We start from the raw sequence: 20,584 nt of genomic DNA, 5'->3' as shown, positions 1-20,584 counted from the left end.
CAAAACAGACTAATGACCATTATGCACTGACACAAATGTGACCAGGTGAAATTTTAACTTGCACACTCAAAAAAATGGTTGCACATGTGACCATTTGGGAGGAGATGTCTCCAGTTCTCAATTTCTGAGTTTACATCTGTCTTGACATTCATGAAGCACAAGATTCTATAGCTTTTCGTGTCTGTTATCTGCATTGTAGCGACTCTCCATTTAAAAGAGTGATGACCCCTTTTAAGTATGCATGAAATATCAACAGGAAGATAATGTAGGAGTGGCGGCCACACTTTTAAAAAGAAATGATTTTTGCCCATTAGCACAGCATGCATTCTTTAATGTGTTGAAAAATTCTTTATATTAGAGGATCACAGTACGTGGGGTAGTTTTGATCCAATTAAGTAAAAAAAACAACAACACTTCCTTGCGTTAAGCAGCAATTTGTCAAGAAATTTGTAAAATGAAAAATTTACTTTAAACTCCCTCGAGGGCAAAACGACGGAGAAATAACTCTGGGTCTGTCTTGATTTTAACCATGAAAGTGAATGCCCAGATCACTGCGACATTTGGCACACACAGAAGAGATGGTATGATTTATTTTGTGTTGAGTCACAGGGATGATATCTGCAATCTTATAATGTATCTCCCTTAATCTGTTACAGGAAAGGGATGATTTAATCAAATCAATAACTACATATCAGTCATCCTAAATGTATTCTGCACCCAGAACTCTTTCACATTTACAAAAGAACTTATATTGGACATGTCTGGTGAAATTAATAGTGAGTAGAAGGATGGCAGAAAGTGCTTCACATTTTTTTGGCCAAGAAATTCTCAGCAGCATTAAATGGAGGAAGGGAGTACTAGCTAATTTATAAAATGCCTAATTTGCAAAAAACTGAAAAAAAATGTTCTTTGGGAAGGTCGTAGCGATCTGTTGCTGGAAGGAGAGTGACATGTTGTCCTTGAATAGACTGCCAACTACGGGAATCCCTGCATTTATCTTATTTGAATTACATACCACCACAAAGAATATGGGAAGAAAGCCCAGAAGTCCAAGCATGGATTGTCCTTAATATACACGCCATGCCAGATGAACTTTCAGAGGGTCTTCTCTATAATGGGAGCGTCTGTAAAGGGCACAAGAATTGTAATTTTTACCAGACTAATTCGGCCAAATAAAGACAATGGAAGATCATACCATCTCTTTTTACTGATTTATATCCTGAGATGAAATTTTGCATACTTTTTTTTTTTTTGATCTGGTGAGACCTTAACCCCCAAATAGGTGAAACCAGAATCTGACCATTTTAAGGGAAAATCCACTGGGCAATCAACATCACATAATGTGCCATGTTGCATAGCCTCCGATTTACTAAGATTTACCTTAGAGCCAGACATATTAATACATACTGCAATATATAATGCAAACACATCATATATAGAATAATAGAAATGAAAAAAGGACCAAAAAATAGTATAAAAAAGATATCAACATAAGGGACAGCATCAATTCAAAAACGTGCATTCATACTGCTCTGTGTCAGTAGAAAAATATTTAAAATGAATCAAAGGGATTAGCTTGTCTAATTTAACAAGCTTCTGCAGATTGTTTCACTTGTGTGGAGTGTCATATTTAAGACAGTTTTACTATCTCAGCATTAACAAGATGATTTTAAGGACCAAATAGTCTTTGGACCTTGAGCAGTGTGACATTGATCGATAGTTAAAAAGACATGTGAGATAACCGTAGAGGTATAGAGGTAGAGGATATAGAGGGACTTATCTCAGGAGTTTTATTCTCATCAGCCAATGAAGGGTGATATACTCAACAAAAGGAGGGCTACTTAATAAGAAAGGATTTAATCGCCGGTGTCTGCGTGCTGGGTCTCTCTGTGTGGAGGTGTGATGGTTACACTAAGAGGGGGATTGTCAGAGAGTGCCTTAATACCAATACAGGATTCTCTTGCTCTATCTAGTATATACAAAAGGGAAAGAAATACTATGAGAAAAGACATTTTGCAGTATAGAGAAAGGATCAAGGACTCTCCAAATGTCATATAGATCAAGATCTTGAGTAAATTTCAATAATTTGGAACATTTTTGAGAAGTAATGCCCCCCATCCATTTCTTCTTTGCTTTACGTTGACCCTTGAAGGAGCGCTCCACTCCGTTGTGTGTGAAACAGGTTAGCTGGGTAGCACATCTGAAATCTTATGTCTTTTTTTGATAAGATCCTTGCATGCCTCGTTCTACTGACATCTTGCTTCCCTCACTGAGATAGACACATCCTGTCTGATGTGGATTTTGCTTCCCTCATAAGTGAGTTCTCTCTTCTGCTTAACGGTTGCCAGGATCCTGTTTGTCATTGAAGTTGTAGATTTAAAGGGTCTGTTGTAATTTCACTTCAGTGGGCCGAGCTCCCGATGAGCTCTGTCAATTTTAATATACGCCCACTTAGTCTCATGTCCAAGCATGTCTGGGAGCCACTGCCTGTTTGTCGTCCTCACCTTCTTCGCGGCTGACCTCCAGTGTTTGCTGTCCCTTTGGCTTATATTTTCTCTGTCCTCGGCTTGTTCGGTGTACGTTTTCACTTGTCACTCGAGTTTGGTGATGCTGCTTTCCAAAGAAGCAGAGTGGTGTTCTCCAGCTGAAATGCATGATTTAGTTTCTGTGATCCTTTTGGCATCGTCTCAAATGTGGTTGTTCATTCTGTCGGTGGTTGTGTGGAGCTCAGAAAGCTTTTGTTACATTAGAGCACCTATCCTCTCTGTGACTTCCCAGACAATGCTAGTAGCAGTGGTTTCATCTGTAGAAGTGCTACCTTCATCATCTGTAGAAACATGGCTGCTTAAGCATGTAGTGTGTAGCTTTTCCATTCTCCAAGTTCTCCCCAACGTTTCACACAAGCTGTCATTTACTTCAGTCTCAGACATGTCACAATTTGGTGTCTGAAAAATGTCGTGAAGTACTGCAGAAACCTGAAATTAATTGGTTGTAGGAGCGGGAGGCTGATGGAAATTACCCTCTCACTCTAAGTGCATCACGTGAGATGTTTAAGTACATTCACATGGACAATATGTACAGACTGTGACATACAAATGAGACAAGAAAACTGATTTGAAGCTGTCAGAGTGAAAACTGACTTTGACACTGAAACATTACTTACAGACATGTACAAGTGTAAGAACAAGGTACGTTTTATGTATGCTGAGGTGTGTTTTTTGTATGTTGAGGTATGTTTTCTACACTACATGTCAAGATAAAACTATAAAAGAAAAACAGAAACATCATATTTTTGGTGCTAGCTATGTTGACTTACACACATTGACAACATCCACATTGAAGGCACCAGAATTTGTGACTTTGAAAATGCCAGCAGGACTAGTTCTTATGAAAGCAATGTCGGACAAAATACTCAAACTATCCAGCCACTGGAAATATCTAATTCTTTAAGCATTTGCTTCAAAACCTGGATCAAAGCCATAAAGAAGCTCGAGTCTGTCATTTTTATGTTTGCATCCTTTTAACAGTACAGGAGATTATTTGATTTACAACCGCAATATCTCTTTAAAATGAGATTAAAAGCCTAATAATGACTTACAGACTCTCCATGACAAAATGTGCTATGATATACTGTGAATCCTGTATTTAGTTTTTCTCATCCTTCCCAAGACGTACCCGTTGTTCCTGACAGGAGACAAAGGTCTGGAACCCCGGCGCCACTCCGAAGCCCAGCTGGTCTATGAACGGCGGCTCTTCTTGGGTGTGGATCTGAACTTTGATCCCTGCTTCAAATGATGTCTCGTCTGTTGACAAGAGGAGGCGAGGACATTTAAAACAGAGACATTGATTTGTATGCATGCATTGACTTGCACCAACAGCAGTTGGTATTAATCAAATGGCACAAACGCTTTCATTTTGTAGCAGTGGTGGAATATGTTTTTAGCTAGTGAGTGAAAAACAAGCTGCGAACAAATAAACACATGCTATTTCCAAACTAGCATTAACTTGTCGTCTTGCTTCAGCTGGAAAGAACCATTCCTTGGGACTAATTGCTTATTTATTGGTTATATCTATACACTCATGAATGACACCCACACTGGTGACTGAGGAATTTAACAAAGGTTAGAAGGAGTGTAAGGATAAAGAAGATGGACTTCCAAAGAAGACCGGTTGATGACAATACATGCCCCGTAGGAGTCTTATTTACTGCGAGGAGGAAGCGAGAGTGAATGGATAAATTAATGAATAAATGACGAGGAGGATAAAAGGAAAATCGATACAGCTGACAGCTTTGTTCGCCACAGCACTCTGCTGTATAGATTTTAAATGAAGCAGATGGGCCTCTTTGATACGGTGATCAGGGAACATCACAATGACATGGTGACTCAAACCTTTACTTGTGCAAACATATTTCTGTCACATTCGCAGAGACCTGCAACTGCTTATCGTGGTGATGGCAGGCTGGATTCAAGTGATTTTGTTTCTTTGAGCGGGGGCTCGGGGATAAAGTAGGATGTCTGTTTCCCTCCCGCCTTTCTTTCCCGGTTGTCACTTGCTATCGCCTTCTTAGTGCCAGGCTTTCTCGCTATTTTCAATTAAAGAGCTCACAGATGCGGCTGGAATTCAGCAAGAGCTGCGACAAAGAGCGACAGACTTTAACTGTTACACACTGCTCTTCTGAGACTGGGTACAAAGCCATTTTTCTGCTGATGCCAACACAAGTGCTTAAGGCTCGGAGCAGCACATATACATAAGTACTGCCCAAGCTCCTGATCACAAAGTGCATGTCATCTTGAAGTCATGGCCATCTGTCATCTTTATACAATCAGGATGATATTTGGACTGAACACTGGAACTAAATGAAAGCTTGACCAAACTTGACACAGTACTGGCATGTTCAGCGGCCTCACAGTAATTTAATTGCCTCTCATTTGTTGTGACATTATTTCAAGTATGTGACAATTACACAGAGTATTTCTCAGCAGAGTAGTCTATATAACCAGGAGACATACAATGGCTACGGGTTTTACTACGCTCATCAAGTAAAATGTCAGAGAATCTAATTCTGTATTTCATTAAACTACACTATAACAGCTGCCAACACTCATTTTTCTTGGTTAATGTGTTCATTTTATCCAACTGTGCTGTCTTTTTGTGCTCAGTGGTTGCCTTTGTTGCCTCAGAGCACGAAGGGTTTAAACCTGAGCTGCTCAGCTTGATACTTTCAGTGAGGAGTTTTCCATTCTGATGCTTAACCAAAATCAGTGTGCTGCTGATCAATAACTGAATTCAGAGGATTGCTTTGATATGTTATGTATTACTGTGTGCAATATGTGTAACTGTGTATTTAACCTATGTGTCAACCTTAAAACTGGATTGCATAAGGATGCAAGATGATGAAAGTGGTATCGTATTGTATTGTATCGTATCGTATCGTATCTTGTAATGGCCAATATGCAACATTTTAGTAATAATGAAAACAAACCTGTGATATACAGCTTACATTTTGACAACTCTATTTGTGTTCATTTCAATGATTTTGAAATAGCTTCACTATAAGACAGGTTTTAAACAAGGAATCTTGAGCAATGCCATCAGAATAAGTTAGACATTCTGAACTAATCTCTTCGATAGAAACAAAACACATTTCTGACATAAACAACATTTATGAATGAAATTAAATGAACACTATAAACACTAAAACACTTAAACACTATAAATAATCATGGAATAATACTAAAAGATTTTGCTAATAAAATGTGAATGTGCGTGTGTACTGTACTTACTGCTTCTTTAAGTTTCCACCTCTTTCTCTCTTCAAATCTTACATTAAGAGCATTAGATATTAATATAACTAAATCATTTAAGCTTGGGGTAGATGCAGTTTATATTTAAATATTACAGTCAGGTCACAGCTTGCTTTTGTGCTTCATGTTTAATGACGACTGTGAGCACAATGTTTTTCTGACCATACTAAGCAGTCTGTTTATATTACGCAGTTCATATAAATTATGAAACAAATACACACCACCATATGTAGCTGCTCTAAAAGCAAAGATTCAAGTTCTCCTGCACCGTGGAGACTGCACTGTGTTAATGGGGGGTCGCCCACGAATAAAAGAGCCTGTAGCCTCCATTGATTTTATATCTATGAAATGCTTCTGCTCATGTTTGATTCATGCAGACTAGAAGCTGAACTGACAAGTGATGCAATTATATCACAATGAAGTGAAACTTTCCTGATCAATATCAATGTATCTTTAAATAGGTACATTTCAAATAACCAGAGTGTGTATTTTTAGGATTTTCATCTTACAATTAATGAAAATGGACAAACCATTTCAGAAAACTTCCCATTTAGGCTGCAAACCGAGCATAAAGCATAATGCTACAGATGTCAACTGGCCTTAGATGTGCACCAGTTTATTACAAAAAATGGATTTAGGATATTACAATCAGATCAAAAAGCCTCACAGTCCCACAAAATACTGCAGCCAAGCCAGGCCTCCATGTCAGGGATTAGAGGGGAATCACTATGATAGTTTTTTACCCCTGAGGTTTCTTAGAGCCCAGCGCTGAAAATAACTGGCTACTTTGGTGTTTAATTCATTAAAAATCACTTTTTAACTCAAGTCCTTGCTTAAGGGCAAACAAACATGGTTTTAGCTGAGGTCTTCAGAACTGGGAATAGGATGTTGTGTGAGATTAATGCTCTAGGTAAGCTTACCAGTCTCTCCCCACACAGGCAAATATTCATCCTGCTGGATATCCAGCATCAGCTCCAGACCGTTGCCCATCCCACCCTTCATTGTCACCATCAGGGGTCGTCCATCTTGGCCCGAATTGAAGGTGTAGCATTTTCCATAGCGTGTGAAGATCTGAAACACACAAAGAAACAAATACAGGGATTTAAGAGATAACAACAGATGCCATGAGAGCAAATATCTTTCCAGATCTTAATTCTGAGTCTCAGTTTCCAGCTGTACACATTTAATCCTCAAGAAGAGGAGATAAAGGTAATGCCGAGCAGGGGACTGTTTCAAAAGCAGCTGGTAGGCACCTGACCTGTTTTTGTAATGCTGTCAGCCATAGACCTCAGAGGTCTTACTGCTGAGATGCTGTTGACAAACTGAGCCTTCACCCCTCTCAGTGCTGCATGATACAATGAGTGCTTCAGTGAATATGACAAGTTTTATTTCAGTGTGGGGAACCTGAAATAGCTCGCACAATGACTGCTGGAAGATACAGAATGTTTGCTTTTTAGAGACTGTGATGATTTCTCTTCTGTTCTGATAATCGATTCATTGATATTTTCAGAATTTTTCAAGCAAAAGTGCAAAAAATTCACTGGTTCCAACCTCTAAAATGTGCGTTTTTGATGCTTCCCTTCGGCAATATGACTGTAAATGGAATATTTGGGGTTTTGGATGGATAAAACAAGCAATTTGAGTGCATAACCTGGGCACTAGGACATTATAATGGAAATATTATGCTATTTTGCAACGTGTTTATGGACCAAACTATAAATCATGAAATCCACAAGATTAAAGTTTAATCTTTAGCTGCAGCCTTAATCATCATCAAACCTGGGACTGCAATTCAAGATTAATTGTCAATTATTTTCTTAATACATTTTCTTTTGGTTCGTAACAATGTCATACTGTATTTCCCAAGGCCAAGCTGACCTATGAAAACATCTTGTTTTGTACAACCAACACTCCAAAACGCAAAGATATTGAGTTTAATAAAACAGAAAAACAGTAAAATGTTTACATTTGACAAGACTCTAGTCAAATCATCATCAAGCCTACCCTTTTGCTCCCAACTTGTTTCAAAGCATCTTGTAAAAAGAATGACTGATCAAACAAGCTTAGCATCCTCCAGTTCCACTTTTATCTCCATGAGACACACCTACAGATGCAACTTGTAGTTCAAAGAACACTGTGCAGTCTTGTCAAAGCCTAAGTGTGCTGTTTTATTAGTTGATCAAGCATACAGTGTACAACCGTCACTGATGGAAAGCAACTATAGAGCGAAGCGGGGAACTGTGACCTATTGGCAAAGACATGATTGCCAGTGAACTAATGGATGTGTAATCGAATCATAGACATTAGGAAATGGAAAGCAGTGGCCAGGATCCAATATAAAATGTTCCTTTCCTTTCCTGTCCAGTCACTTGTTTGCATGCTCGGAATCAAAGCATCCTCGTTCACAATTAACTTCTTATTAACCTTCAACATTTTGACATTCATGTGAGGAAATGGAAGAAAGGGAGTTGAGGAGAGTTTGCGTATAGATGAAATAACAACAGGAGCAGAAAAGTAATAACTGAAATAAAGTCTCCTCCTTATTGTTCTCCGCCCTTTGTTCAAATACCATAATCAAAACTTACAATGAAGATAAGGCTTCACTGTAAGATAGCAACACAAATAGCTACATCATGGCACTGTAAGACAGTTTGTACAAAAGGTATTTTTCTACTGAGATTGAGTCAAATTTATTTCTTGTGAATGTACTACGTGGACCCTGGGAACACATGATGAGGCGTTTTCTTACAGGGTGAATTATGAATCAGACATGAGAGTTTCGTGACAAATTACTCAAACATCACAAACACCAGAACCGCGCAGCAGAAAAAAAATTGCAGCCATGTCTCACAAAGGAACAGTTAGTATAATGTGAGTCCTGTTCAGTGAAGTGTACAGCAGAAGAATGGGGCACAAATCACGATGGACTGCAACCCAGGGTGCGGTTATATCAGAGCTTATGAGACACAAAGCAGTGAAATGCAATAAAAAGGCTTCTGAGTCGGACACAATATGAGATGTGACCTTTCAAGTGCATTAAGTGGCAAAAGTGAGTCAAAAGCAGCCCCTGCAACGCCCGCCTATGTGCCCTGACTCTAGAGCAGGATACAAACATCAATAAAAAGTCCCTGAAATCCATGTAAGACCTGGAGTCGCCTCTCGCCATAATCAGATCACTGTTCATCGTTACTCTTTGAAATATAAAAGGCAAGGGAATCTTATGATAGCACGGCGCCACCTGCATCAGAGTACAGATTGTCTTTTTGGACAAAATCTGCAGAGAAAAAGGGTTTTAGCTTTTATTCTCAGCCAGGCTTTTTTAATCACATATTTCCCCCACAAGCATCTTGTTAAACAAGCAGCCTTTTACTTAAAAAAACATTTTGTTAGGACAATTTCTTTGCAAGGCTACGCCCATTAAAATTCAACAAGACCTTTTTTTTTTAAGGGAAAGGCTGTGCTGCTCACACTGAAGAGGGAAAAGCAGTTGGCAGATAGGCATCAAGAAAACAGTTATAAGATTGCATGCAATTGTGTGCAAGTGTGCGCGTCTGTTTCTCAGAGTGTGCACATACACATTAGTATGACAATATGAATGAGCCTGCTTGTGTGTACAGTATTAGAGTGCATGTGTAAAGCCACCTGCGCTTGCCATCTGTGTACGTGGTGATAGTGCGGTGATTGACTACAGAAGGCCTGTAGTCAGAGTTGCTGTGGTAACCAGTAGATTGTGCCAAGTGAGGAGCAGTAGCATTGGGTGCCGCTGGTGACCTTGGGGAGTCAGGATCTCCATTGTGCTTCGCGGCTTTGAGGTTTGCACTTACTCTCAACATGCTTTTCCTTGTCTGCCTATCAAATGGCCTGCATGTCTTATTCATTATTTGCGAAATGTCCATGTAAGGGGTTGAATTCAAAATTTTTACATGTACAAACAACTTATCAAGCTGGAGCTGGGCACTATTTTTAAAAACTGCAACCACTTATCTGATTCAGAAACCATATCATTCCAAAAAACAAACCCTCTAAGCTAATTCATTTTGCATTAGGTGGAGTCATCAGCATTGCAAGACTCTAAACAGGGATGGTAAACATGTATAACTAGTTGTGTACTCAAGTATTTTTTAGCATTAACAGAGAGCAACCTGAACTAAAGCTTGAATTGCCTTTATTTTATACACCGCTGCTATACAATGCATTTAAAACATAAACATAGAAATGAAATATTTAACTCGACCCAACCTATGAGAAAAACAGAAAGAGACATCACCCTCTTTTCTCCTTGCAGGGTGTAGAAATGTCACTCTCTCTCTCTCTCTGGATAAATAATTCACAGACAGACAGCCTGAGACTGTTGAGATGGCCCTCGGCTATCCTTCACATGACAATGTGACAAGGATGCACAAGCTGTTCCCTAAAGTTGCCAGGGAACCACTTTCCCTCCTCTTCATTGATTTCAAGATCAGTGCTCAGCACAAAGGTGCAATGTGTTATGACAGTTACAAAAACAAACACCCATGAAAGATTGTCTGGGTATTACTTGGCACTGGATCAACTCTGGTAAAGATAGCACTTGCTGTGTTATACAGTTTGTCATTAATATATATCGACTATGACAACCAATTAGTGAATTATAAACAGTTACAATTTATTTCTCTGCTCCACATGTCTGTCAGTGGAAAAGAAACATCTAATAATACAATACAATACAATACAACCCGACACCATCAAATAGAGAGACGTCACAGATTTGAATTAACATGTCTAAAACAGCCACAGACATTCAACATTTCAATGTTCATTCTTGAACTTGGAAACAACATTTGCAAAACAATCTCACATCAAGATTCATTTGGAAGCTTTTACCTATACCACGTGACCCTTATCGGCAGGCGAGAATCCAGAACAGCAACAAAAAAGGACTAAGTGATTGATGAGATTGTTTTGTCAGCTGCTGTTTCCAATGCCAAGAAAGAACTTTAAACTTCAACTTTAAGTAATCGTAGATGAGAAATCCTAGAGGACAGTTTTCGTGGCTACAGTCTCCTGATGAAGACCCTGTGAAATGGTCAAAAGCTCCAGAAGAACTTCCAAATGGATCTCAAGGTGGGATCATCTATTCATCAGAGGGCACTATAATAACTCGTGCACCTGTTGTACCTGATGTTGTGATTTCTTACACTTCCCAAAATGCCTCAGCAGCTATCAGAGAGCAAGTGTGTGTTAAATATAGAGACAGAGTTTAAGTCACAGGAGTCACATCTATTGAAAAAAATACTCATGGTTGCCCTGCTTTACGTATGAATGATGTCACTGCTCAATTTTTGCCTTTAAGATAGTAAAAGCTGCACAGATCAATATTTTCATAACACTTGTTCAAAGAATAATGTGTAATGTCACAGGCTCGTAATGGACCCACAGAGAATTACTGCCAATCTCTGCAGTTCCTCTTAACCCTACAGAGCATTTTAGCATCTCTCAGCTCTTTGATTTTCATTCAATCTCCAGAGTTTAGTTTTCAAATACAGTAGGGGAGCTGCTTGCAGTGAAAAAGCTCTGATAAACCCACTGTACACTACACTACCTACCCAGCACCACATGAAAGAGAAACAAAGCTGCCGGCTATCTAGTGGATTTTTGCCCTGGAGTAGCAACTGTAAGAGTCAGATATTTCCCTCAGGACTTGGTGGAGAATAAAACGGAGTTAAAAATAAAGTGAACAGTGGACTCAGGCATCAGGTGGGTCAAAACATGATATCATCACCACCAGGCGCAAACCTTGTATGTCCAAAATCATTACACTTTAGAAAATGAAAGAATCCAATGAAGCCAACTGGAGTAACAAGATATAGTCATTGCAAAAACCCACAAACAGATGTAAAGGGTGACCGATAGCATTGTTTTATCAAAGAAATTAATATTTTAGATAATGAATATGAAGATACAAGGTTTCTGCCAGACAGTGATGATATCAAATGAATGCTAATGTTCCTTCCTCCCTGTCTGCTGGATGTGTAAATAAACAGTTTCTTGCCAACATGTGTACCATAACAACTTTACTACAGCAATTCCCACAGTTCATTAATGCAGATTTAAGCAATGTTGCAAATCTGCAAGTCCTGGGGAAGCTGTTGCTCTTTGATTTTGATTGAGTAACCAACCAACACTTTTTTATTCACGGTTATATGGTTGAAACTTCATCTGCGTTTATACATCAATATAACCATTGTGTACACATTACACAAACTGTGATGATAAACATAAAAAAACCCGAATAAATATTGAACTGAGCCCACAAATCCAAAGTTATTGTCAGCTGTTTTTTTTTAAATTTTAGCAAGGCTTAAGAGTTTTAGGATGGATTTTTCTCTTGACATGTTCTCCACAAATCCACACGCACCAAAAAGTAAAAATTAAACTGAACTTAATAACCACACAGGAAATATAGAGCGAAAATACATATTCAGTCAGACTTCCCAGTAACATCTGAGAAAACTGGGCGAAAAGCTGTCAATCAATTGGGTGCACAGGAGGGGCAGAGGCTGACTTCATGTTCTCAGATGGATTTCATGACTAAAATCAATGTCTGAGACCGGAGAATGAGGAGAGACCTGCCTCATGAGAATTAAGTGTGTGTGTTGTTAAAGCATGGATGAAGAAGAACGGGGCGGCTTCATGGAGGGAAGGACAGATTGGCGGAGGCTAGTGGACCAAATTTAGATTTTCAGAAGAGCAAGAGAGACCCAGCAACATGTAGGGTCCCTGCACAAAAGTCAATACATCCCGAAACCTATTGTATGTAGACAGGTTCACCTTCCTCCTTCACACCTCACTTCTCAAGTGTGACTGACTCCATTGGTCTGACTCATGCCGACAGCTTGTCTTGCCCACCCTGAGGCCAAGCAGGGGCGTCATCGATTATCTATGCACTAGTACATACCCCCAAAACTCAGACCTTGGCTTCATGTTTATCTTTGAAACAGGTTGCTGTTGCTTGGTCACCCTTCAAAATACTCTGCACAACAAGGAATGTTTCCAAGGATGTAAGTAGGAAGAAATGTGTTTGACTCTGATAACTCGTGTTGTGGTTCCAGATGTGTTGCATTTCAATTTGTGATCTAATATTTTGGGAAATGGTTTGATGACACGGAGAGTGAGAGCTGTTACTGAAGCAAGCTGCTTCAAATTAAAAATTACACTCAGAACATATAATAAACCTCAGTCATGCCTGCTTTAGACAGCAACCCCCCACCCACCTCAAAAAACATATTTCCAAATCCTAACAGGGCTTAACACACCAGAAGAAAATCTACTTAACTGAAAACAAATTTGGGTAATGAGGTGGGAGAGAAGGGGACACTGGCTTTCACATTGTTCTGCACGCGATGATGGAGTGCAGTCAATGGAGCTGCAGTTTACCAATGAGGCCAACGAGTGTTGTAAAGCATTGCTAAATGAATCAAAAGTCTTCATTAAGGGCAGATTGGCCTCTCATGACCACGGGGTAGTACACACATTGATCCAACAGTGATGGATGACAGAGGAGGGAGACGTTCAGGCCACATGGTGAACGCAGAAGGCGAGCTGGGTTTTGCAATGATCACGACTGAAATGATTCAACTTTTGATATTGGTTGGGGTGGAATTTACAATCATAATAATCATAATAATTTCCCACAGCGCCAATGTCTGGAGACAATATAGAAAGAGGTAGCCTATAAATGATTATGTGAATACAGAAAGAGCAGATGCTGCTGAGAGAAAATGACATCACATAATGAATTCTGAAATTAAACAATCACACCCACCCACACTTTTAAGTGTTTTCAAGTCAGTTCAGGAACACTGTAGGAATAGTACAGCAATATTATAGAGATATATTATGACGTGAAATCCAATTATATAAGATAGATTAGGCTACTCCAAACTCACTATGGAGCAACACAGCATATAAATCCTTTTAGAAATATTATAGTGGCATTTATATGGCGAGTTTAAGAAGCAGAAGGAGAGTTAATTGAACTACTGAGGCGCATTACTAAGCAACAGTGCAGAGGAATGCGCATTGTGCACAACCTGGTTATTGCATGGCTTCCAAGTAAATGAATTAGGTAGCCAGCTGATATCTATCAGGGAACGCATAAAATACACTGACAGGTAATTACTAACAGTTCACCTTCTGACTCAGACCAATCATTGAAAAAGCTGTATCCTGCTCTAAAGGCTGCATCAACCTGTTGGGAGGGGGTTGGGAGAGTTAAAACAAAGAATTCAACTTTGGAGACACACTCACGGTGCTGAAATTGCGCGGCCCACAGAGCTCTCCTTGGTACCGACAGTACAGCAGCATCTCCTCCAGCTGGTGTCCCAGTCGGTCCAGCAGCTGCCTCATAGACGGCTGGGACTCCCGGGGAGGAGGGAGAAAGTGGTTGAAGTCCAAAATCCGAGAAAGTGGGGACCATGGCGGCTCGTTTTCGGCGCTCCCGCCACCGTCGCCCCGCAGAGGTGTGAGTGCCTCTCTCGCAGCGGGGGAGACCTGCCAATTCCTCCCCAATAGTCCCAACCACCTCCCAGCGCTGAATATGTCCGTCTTCTTCATGCGCCGAGGAAGCAGGAGGTTTTGGTTACATATGGTGACGGCTGGGAAAACCAGTCGCTTGGCGTACACCATGTGCGCCTTGGTGTAGACGGGAGAGGAGAGCAGGTACCTCACTCGGTTGGAGGACCAGGTGAAAAGCAGAGCCAAAGCTGCAAGGAAAGCCAGTAACCATGCAACTCTTCGCGGGTAGGAGCCGCTGAGAAAGATGTGCCTCAAGCCGTGCAAGGTGGTGTGTTTCAAGAAGAGCTTTCCGGCTTCGGCGAGGGAGCCCGGTCTCGGTTTCGATCCAGATGAGTCGCATTGGCACATTTTGGAGGGACGCTGGTGCGCGCTTTCAACATTGGTCCTGGTGTGGTCACAGTGGCTGAGCCTAAACTCGCCTATGCGCTCTCAGACGGCTGCTGTTTGTCTGACACTTTGGAGAGAGAGAGAGAGAGAGAGAGAGAGAGAGAGAGAGAGAGAGAGAGAGAGAGGCGCACGCCACGGTCCTCGGGCACTGAGCAGCAGCTTGTGGTGGTGATGATGGGGGAGTATTTTGTCAGTCGCAGAGCGCAGGCTGAGCTTGTCCAGGGGGGGAATGCGAAGTTATTCAGCATGATTTAGCGCGCTACCGTGCAGCAACAGGAGTCCAGGGGATTAATTCATAAAATTACAAGCGGTTAGTCTCTGAAAATCTGAAGAAATGCCAGTCACACACAGTTTAATTGTAATTACATGCTCATTCTGTCTGCCTCCCTCTCTTGATTCTTACTTTTCCATCTCCGCCTCTCCGTCCACCCTCACTTCTTTTCCTATGTGACACGCCACACACACACACACACACACACACACACACACACACACACACACACTATTCTTCTATTCTTCACAATATCCTCAGTGCTGTTTGCTGAATAAAACCATTGCCCTCAGTAGCTACAGACCATTTGTCTTCCTTTTCAAGCCCGTCACACACACACACACACACACACACACACACACACACACACACACACACACACACACACACACACCTATGGAGACACACATCTATGGACACGCGCACACACCTATGGACACACACCTATGGACACACATGGACACACACCTATGGACACACACGGACACACACACACACACACACACACACACACACACACGGTAATCCCTCCTGGCTCACAACTTGCATTCTTCCTCAAAATTGAACACGGCATTAAAGAAGGTAATGCGGCAGGGACTGTAGTCTCTTTCATTACAGTTTCACCAGTTGAATTTTAAACATTGCAAACCCACAGTCAGAGTAAAGAATAAGTAGTAGTTAAAGCATCTCACTGGGTGTTCAACATTTTTGGTGACACAGATGAATGCAAACTGGTTGACATTCCTGACTGTCAATTATCTGATGTGTTTGATGTGAAGTGTTAAGAGGGAAAACAAAAAGGGTCAAGATGCTACTGGTCAATTATTGCAAATCATGTGACATGTCTTTAAAGTTTCCCCAGAAGTCCTAAATAGCCTAACTGAGAGTTAATGGGTTTTTTGATCCTGTGGTGCTCCAGTTTGGCTCTGATGAAGGAAACCTGTTTCAGGCAGGCGACAGAGGCCTGAATGCACCATTGACGAAGCGTTTTGCAAGTGCCATCTTTCTCTTGGGGGGGGTGTTGGTTAAGTGGTGCTTCATGCTTGGTTTGTCATCATCACACAGTGTTCCAATCGAGAGTAAAAGCTGGACACCATGCAGTCCTGATTCTCACTCTCTCCTTCTAATTTTGGGTGCACAGTGTGTGCCCAAAAGTGTGTGAATGTGTATCTATTAGCTTACTGAGCGATAGAGGAAAAAGAGGTGAGCAGGAAATGGTGTGAAAGAGAGGATAGAGAGAGAGAGGGCATGAATGAGGTGTACTTAGTGAATCAATTTTTCATGTCCTACCTTTCACTCCCTGAAAGGATAATTCAGGTCTCTTGCAACTTGGATAACAGCTGAGATATAGGAACTTGGCTACATTGCAGCGACAAAATCAGATGAAGCAGGAGAGATGAACAGACAGATGAGCAGACAGGTTGGAAACAAGCTGACAGATTTTCTTAACCACCTTATTTGTGGGTATAAGAAAAACTAAGCACATCCAAATGTTGGAATTTGGAAGTAATCCTTCAAATTACACTGAAAACTGTGCGATAAAAAGCAAATACAACAAAGTTAAATGAGGGATCTGCTGAAAATGGATTGCCAGCTGTGACTGTTTAAAATGAAGAGTTTGATCATTTTATCGTTTGCTCTTGTCTTCTCTTGCAAATAAATTTGGCTAATCTGGAGTCAGCCTGGATTAACCAACTGCACAAAGAGGACCGTAATTAATCACTGTAATTAAAATCCACCCCATTAAACATGATTCTACATGATACAGGCCATAGGGTGAGTAGTTGCATATTCCTAAAATAATATGTGTTTATTACCACGCTTAATACTTGGGACATGGTCATATTTCAGGATCGAGTGGGAGGAACGAGAAGATTTAATATGGTTTATCAAATATGTTCAAAATGTATATGATCATGATGTTTCTTGTCATGTTCCAGTCCAGATCTTTAGCAATTATCTCAGTGAATACAGTATTATCATATCTGAAGATGAGCATATTACACCAGTTCTGAAATCACTTCGCTGGTTGCCAGTATGTTAAAGAATTACCTCTACAATATTACTGCTTGTCGATAAATCTCTGAATGGTTCAGATCCTAAATACATCTCAGATCTTCTCAACTTTTGGGTCAGCTGGCTCTGATCTACTTGTATGGTTTACGGTTAGGGAACGATTGTGTAATGGCAAAAACACTATTCTTGAGGTTAGCCTTTGGTTGAGGTTAGGTGAACATTAACTGCAGGTGTGCTTTATCTAGTGTAGTGATCTCTACAGCCTTAATTTTCCACCTGGCCACATGAGAGGAACACTACTTTCCACACTAGCGTAATTCCTCTGGTCTATACCCCATCCATCCAGAGTCTATATAACAGTGTCTATGATAGCAGAGTGAAGCACTGACTCTGAGATCAAACAGCCACCAGCAGTTTAATCTCTCCACCATGTTTCTGGATTCGTGAGGGATTCAGCCTGCTTACTCATACTTTGCTTTCATTTTTTTTTTTGCTGGCAATATACCGAAGCACATGACATAATGTCCCTTCAGAGAACAATCAAGTCGTCTGCTCGGGTGGTTACTCATGTTTTAACGAGAGAGGGTGTCATGGGGAATGGTTGCTCAACTGTGGCCCTGTAATGGCTTCTCAGTGAGACACCACCATCACATATTCACGAGTTGTAATCCGGCAATCAGAGTGTGCTTGATTGAGTGCAGTTGTGTGTCAAGTATGGTGCACTGCATGCCTGTGAACAAGAAAGAAGAAAGCGAGAGAACGAGAAAGGAAATCATGAGAGGAAATATCTTTTTTTCCTGATCCGATATAGACGGGAGAGTAACTGAAATTTAAGAATGAACAATGGATGTGTAACTACAAATTATTTGTAAGTTATATTAGAAAACTCGGTGGGCTGTGCATCAGAATTAACCGGAGATGGATCCTGACTGTTCTGGCATTTAACAGCATTTGTTTAAAAACCATTTCCCCAGCTGGCTCATCAAGAGAGAGACATATCGGAGGAGAGGCTCTGTGCAACAAGCTAATCCGTCTGGGTGAAGGGATAATGATGCACTTGCTTGACAGAGAAACACAATCCCCCTGCAAGTGTAACAACAACAGAATAACAAATGCACGATGCTCTGAAACTGTGGTTTAAGAGATTCACTAATGAATCTATTATGAAAGCAAACAGCGATATTCGTAAGGGGACCCGGGGTTTGCATCTTAGTCTATTAATATCTAAACATGTAAGACCTAAATAAATATCCTATTTGATTGACTGGATCTTAAAATAAACCATGAACCTGTTAGTAAATAAAGGGAAGACAATGTTTCAAGCACACCTCTCACTGATTCAATCAAGAGGGAATAAAGAGAAATAAATAAGAAATTCCATTAAAAAAAAGCTGTTTCCTTGATTAGTATTGGACGGAAAAATGCAGACATTGGCTAACACACTATTGATTTCTCAATGTTGTGTATACTCCCATAGCAGAACTTTTAAGTCTGTAAAATGCCTGCTTTCTTATTTCTTCAAAGAACAAAGAGTTCAAGCATTTTTAAGGCCGTTGCCTTAAAGGGGAACACGCTCATGGCCTGACTATAATCTCAGGCAGGTCAGGCTTAATTTGCGAGCTTGAATCTGTCTCTCGAAACACATAAACAGCTTTCGATGATGCCATTGACACAAATCCTAAAGCGGTTCGACAGAAAACTGACGGGGACTTTCATCAACATACTGACAGTGAGAAGAGTAGATTTATGGACTCATTTTCAAGTTCAGACCTGTCAGCAAAGCTACGATGAAACAAAGAGGATGTAATTAAGGAAACATCCTCAGTCCGCACATGTCAGTTTGCAATGCAAACTGATGTCATGAATCATCAGTCATGAGTCCATCTCAGGCTATTAAACACCACAGCGTATTAGTTGCTTGATTGCTAGGAGCTAATGTGAATGAAAGTAATCAGTAGATAGCAGTTTTTTGAGTGTTTTTCTTTTGGTTATTGTTGTTGTTACTTGGACAGTTCCTTCAAATGAGAAAAAGACTTCCATTTCAATCAGTGAGACCAGTGAAGCAATAAGTTGTTAAAAGCCAGCTGAAGATGAATGAAAGGGCATCGGCAAGCACAGAAAGTGTAATAGCTGCCACTTGACATAGCATGTTATCAGTCATTTTAGCAAGCCGGCGAGGATTACACCTTTTTGGCAATCAGTGTGTGCTATCCTCTGGGGCTCAATTACATGCAACACTTCCAGTTTTTAAGGTTTGAAACTGGAGGTGAGCAGTTACACTTCCCCCGATGAGTCTTAAATAGAAAATAGAGCTACAAAATCAAATATTAAATCCTCTAACTAACTTGGGGAATTTGAATATAATCTGAAAGGGGACTGATGATATTCTCACTGGTGAATGGATGCTAAGAGCTTGCTAAACCTCTCATGGTCCATGTTGCTGCGTGTGTGTCGGACTGCATGCGCTGATGGCAGAGGGTTTGTTTGCGAGGACTCTGCTGTGTTGAGGCTCTCGGGCAGTTAATCAAACTGTCATTCTAGGTCCGGATCGGGGGGTGGGGTTGGCCTGTCTGGACCTTGACATGTGTAGAGTCAAACTACATGCTACAAAGTGAACGACACCACCCATCTCCCCTCCCAGCCTCTCTCTCTCTCCTTATTTCTATCTCTTTAATCTACTTGGCTGTGCAAACTCCATCGTTATTTCTCTCTTCTGTCTGTTTACCCATAGCGCTCACAACAGAACCTTACAGCACAATGCATTCCCCTTCATCCTCCCAAATCTCTGTTGTGTGTCTCTATATTACAAGTCGTACACATCTTTTTACCATACTCTGCCTCCTTCTTTGCTCGTCGCAGTGTGTAATTTCCGTATTCTCTCTGCCTCTCTTGCCTGCTGCTGTCTCTTGTCTGTCTGTGTCTCCCGCTGGGAATGTTCGGTGCCAAAGCATCCGCAAGGGAGCAGCTGAAGAGAGGTAGAGGGAGGTGGCAAAAGACAGAGAAAAAAAAGGAGACTGAGAAATGGGAGGCGTGGAGAGCAGCAGCAGTCAGGGTCCTGTGGTTGCGAGGGCTGGCAGAGGAGCAGGTGGTGTTTTACAGAGACAATTTTGAGCATAATTGTGTACATGATGCGCTGTAAGGAACAGGTGTCACAAAGGCCCCTTTTTCAAATAGCTTCCTAAATTCCTGGTCTATAAAGTTGACTTAAATAGTGCATGAGGTAAGTGGAGCGCCGCTGTTTAAACAATGTGAAAGATGAGAGTCAGTGGAAGTTGCTGAAGAGCTCAATGACAGCTTGTGAACACTTCAGGCAGTGACATTGAAACAAAAGCTGAATATTATTTGACATTTTCAATAGCACATGGCACATGGAGCTTGAAAATAAATAAAAACAAAAAACTAGGTATTATAAGAGCCACAAGTGTTGTGAATACAGTTCCTTGGATTATGTACAATATAATATGTGTTGTGAACAGAATAGAAGATAATGAAGTGCTCTACATGAAATGATGCTGGCTTATAATAGTTAAAGAATGGCTCACGTTTC

At 40.7% G+C, this 20,584-nt stretch overlaps 1 protein-coding gene across 2 annotated transcripts in view; it reads right to left on the bottom strand.

Moving 5' to 3' along the window:
• asic1b (acid-sensing (proton-gated) ion channel 1b) overlaps nucleotides 1-20,584 on the bottom strand; it is a 165,895-nt gene that overhangs the window by 16,022 nt on the left and 129,289 nt on the right. For both annotated transcript variants that reach the window (XM_053315366.1, XM_053315365.1), the window contains 2 exons: nucleotides 6,728-6,878; nucleotides 3,676-3,803 (listed from right to left, as the gene is read on the bottom strand). In XM_053315366.1, the coding sequence (XP_053171341.1) occupies nucleotides 3,676-3,803; nucleotides 6,728-6,878 (279 nt within the window). The remainder of the gene's footprint in view (nucleotides 1-3,675; nucleotides 3,804-6,727; nucleotides 6,879-20,584) is intronic.

This window comes from Scomber japonicus, chromosome 3 (genome assembly GCF_027409825.1).
Source record: "Scomber japonicus isolate fScoJap1 chromosome 3, fScoJap1.pri, whole genome shotgun sequence".
Lineage (NCBI taxonomy): Eukaryota > Metazoa > Chordata > Actinopteri > Scombriformes > Scombridae > Scomber > Scomber japonicus.
This window is presented reverse-complemented; position numbering and strand designations above follow the sequence as displayed.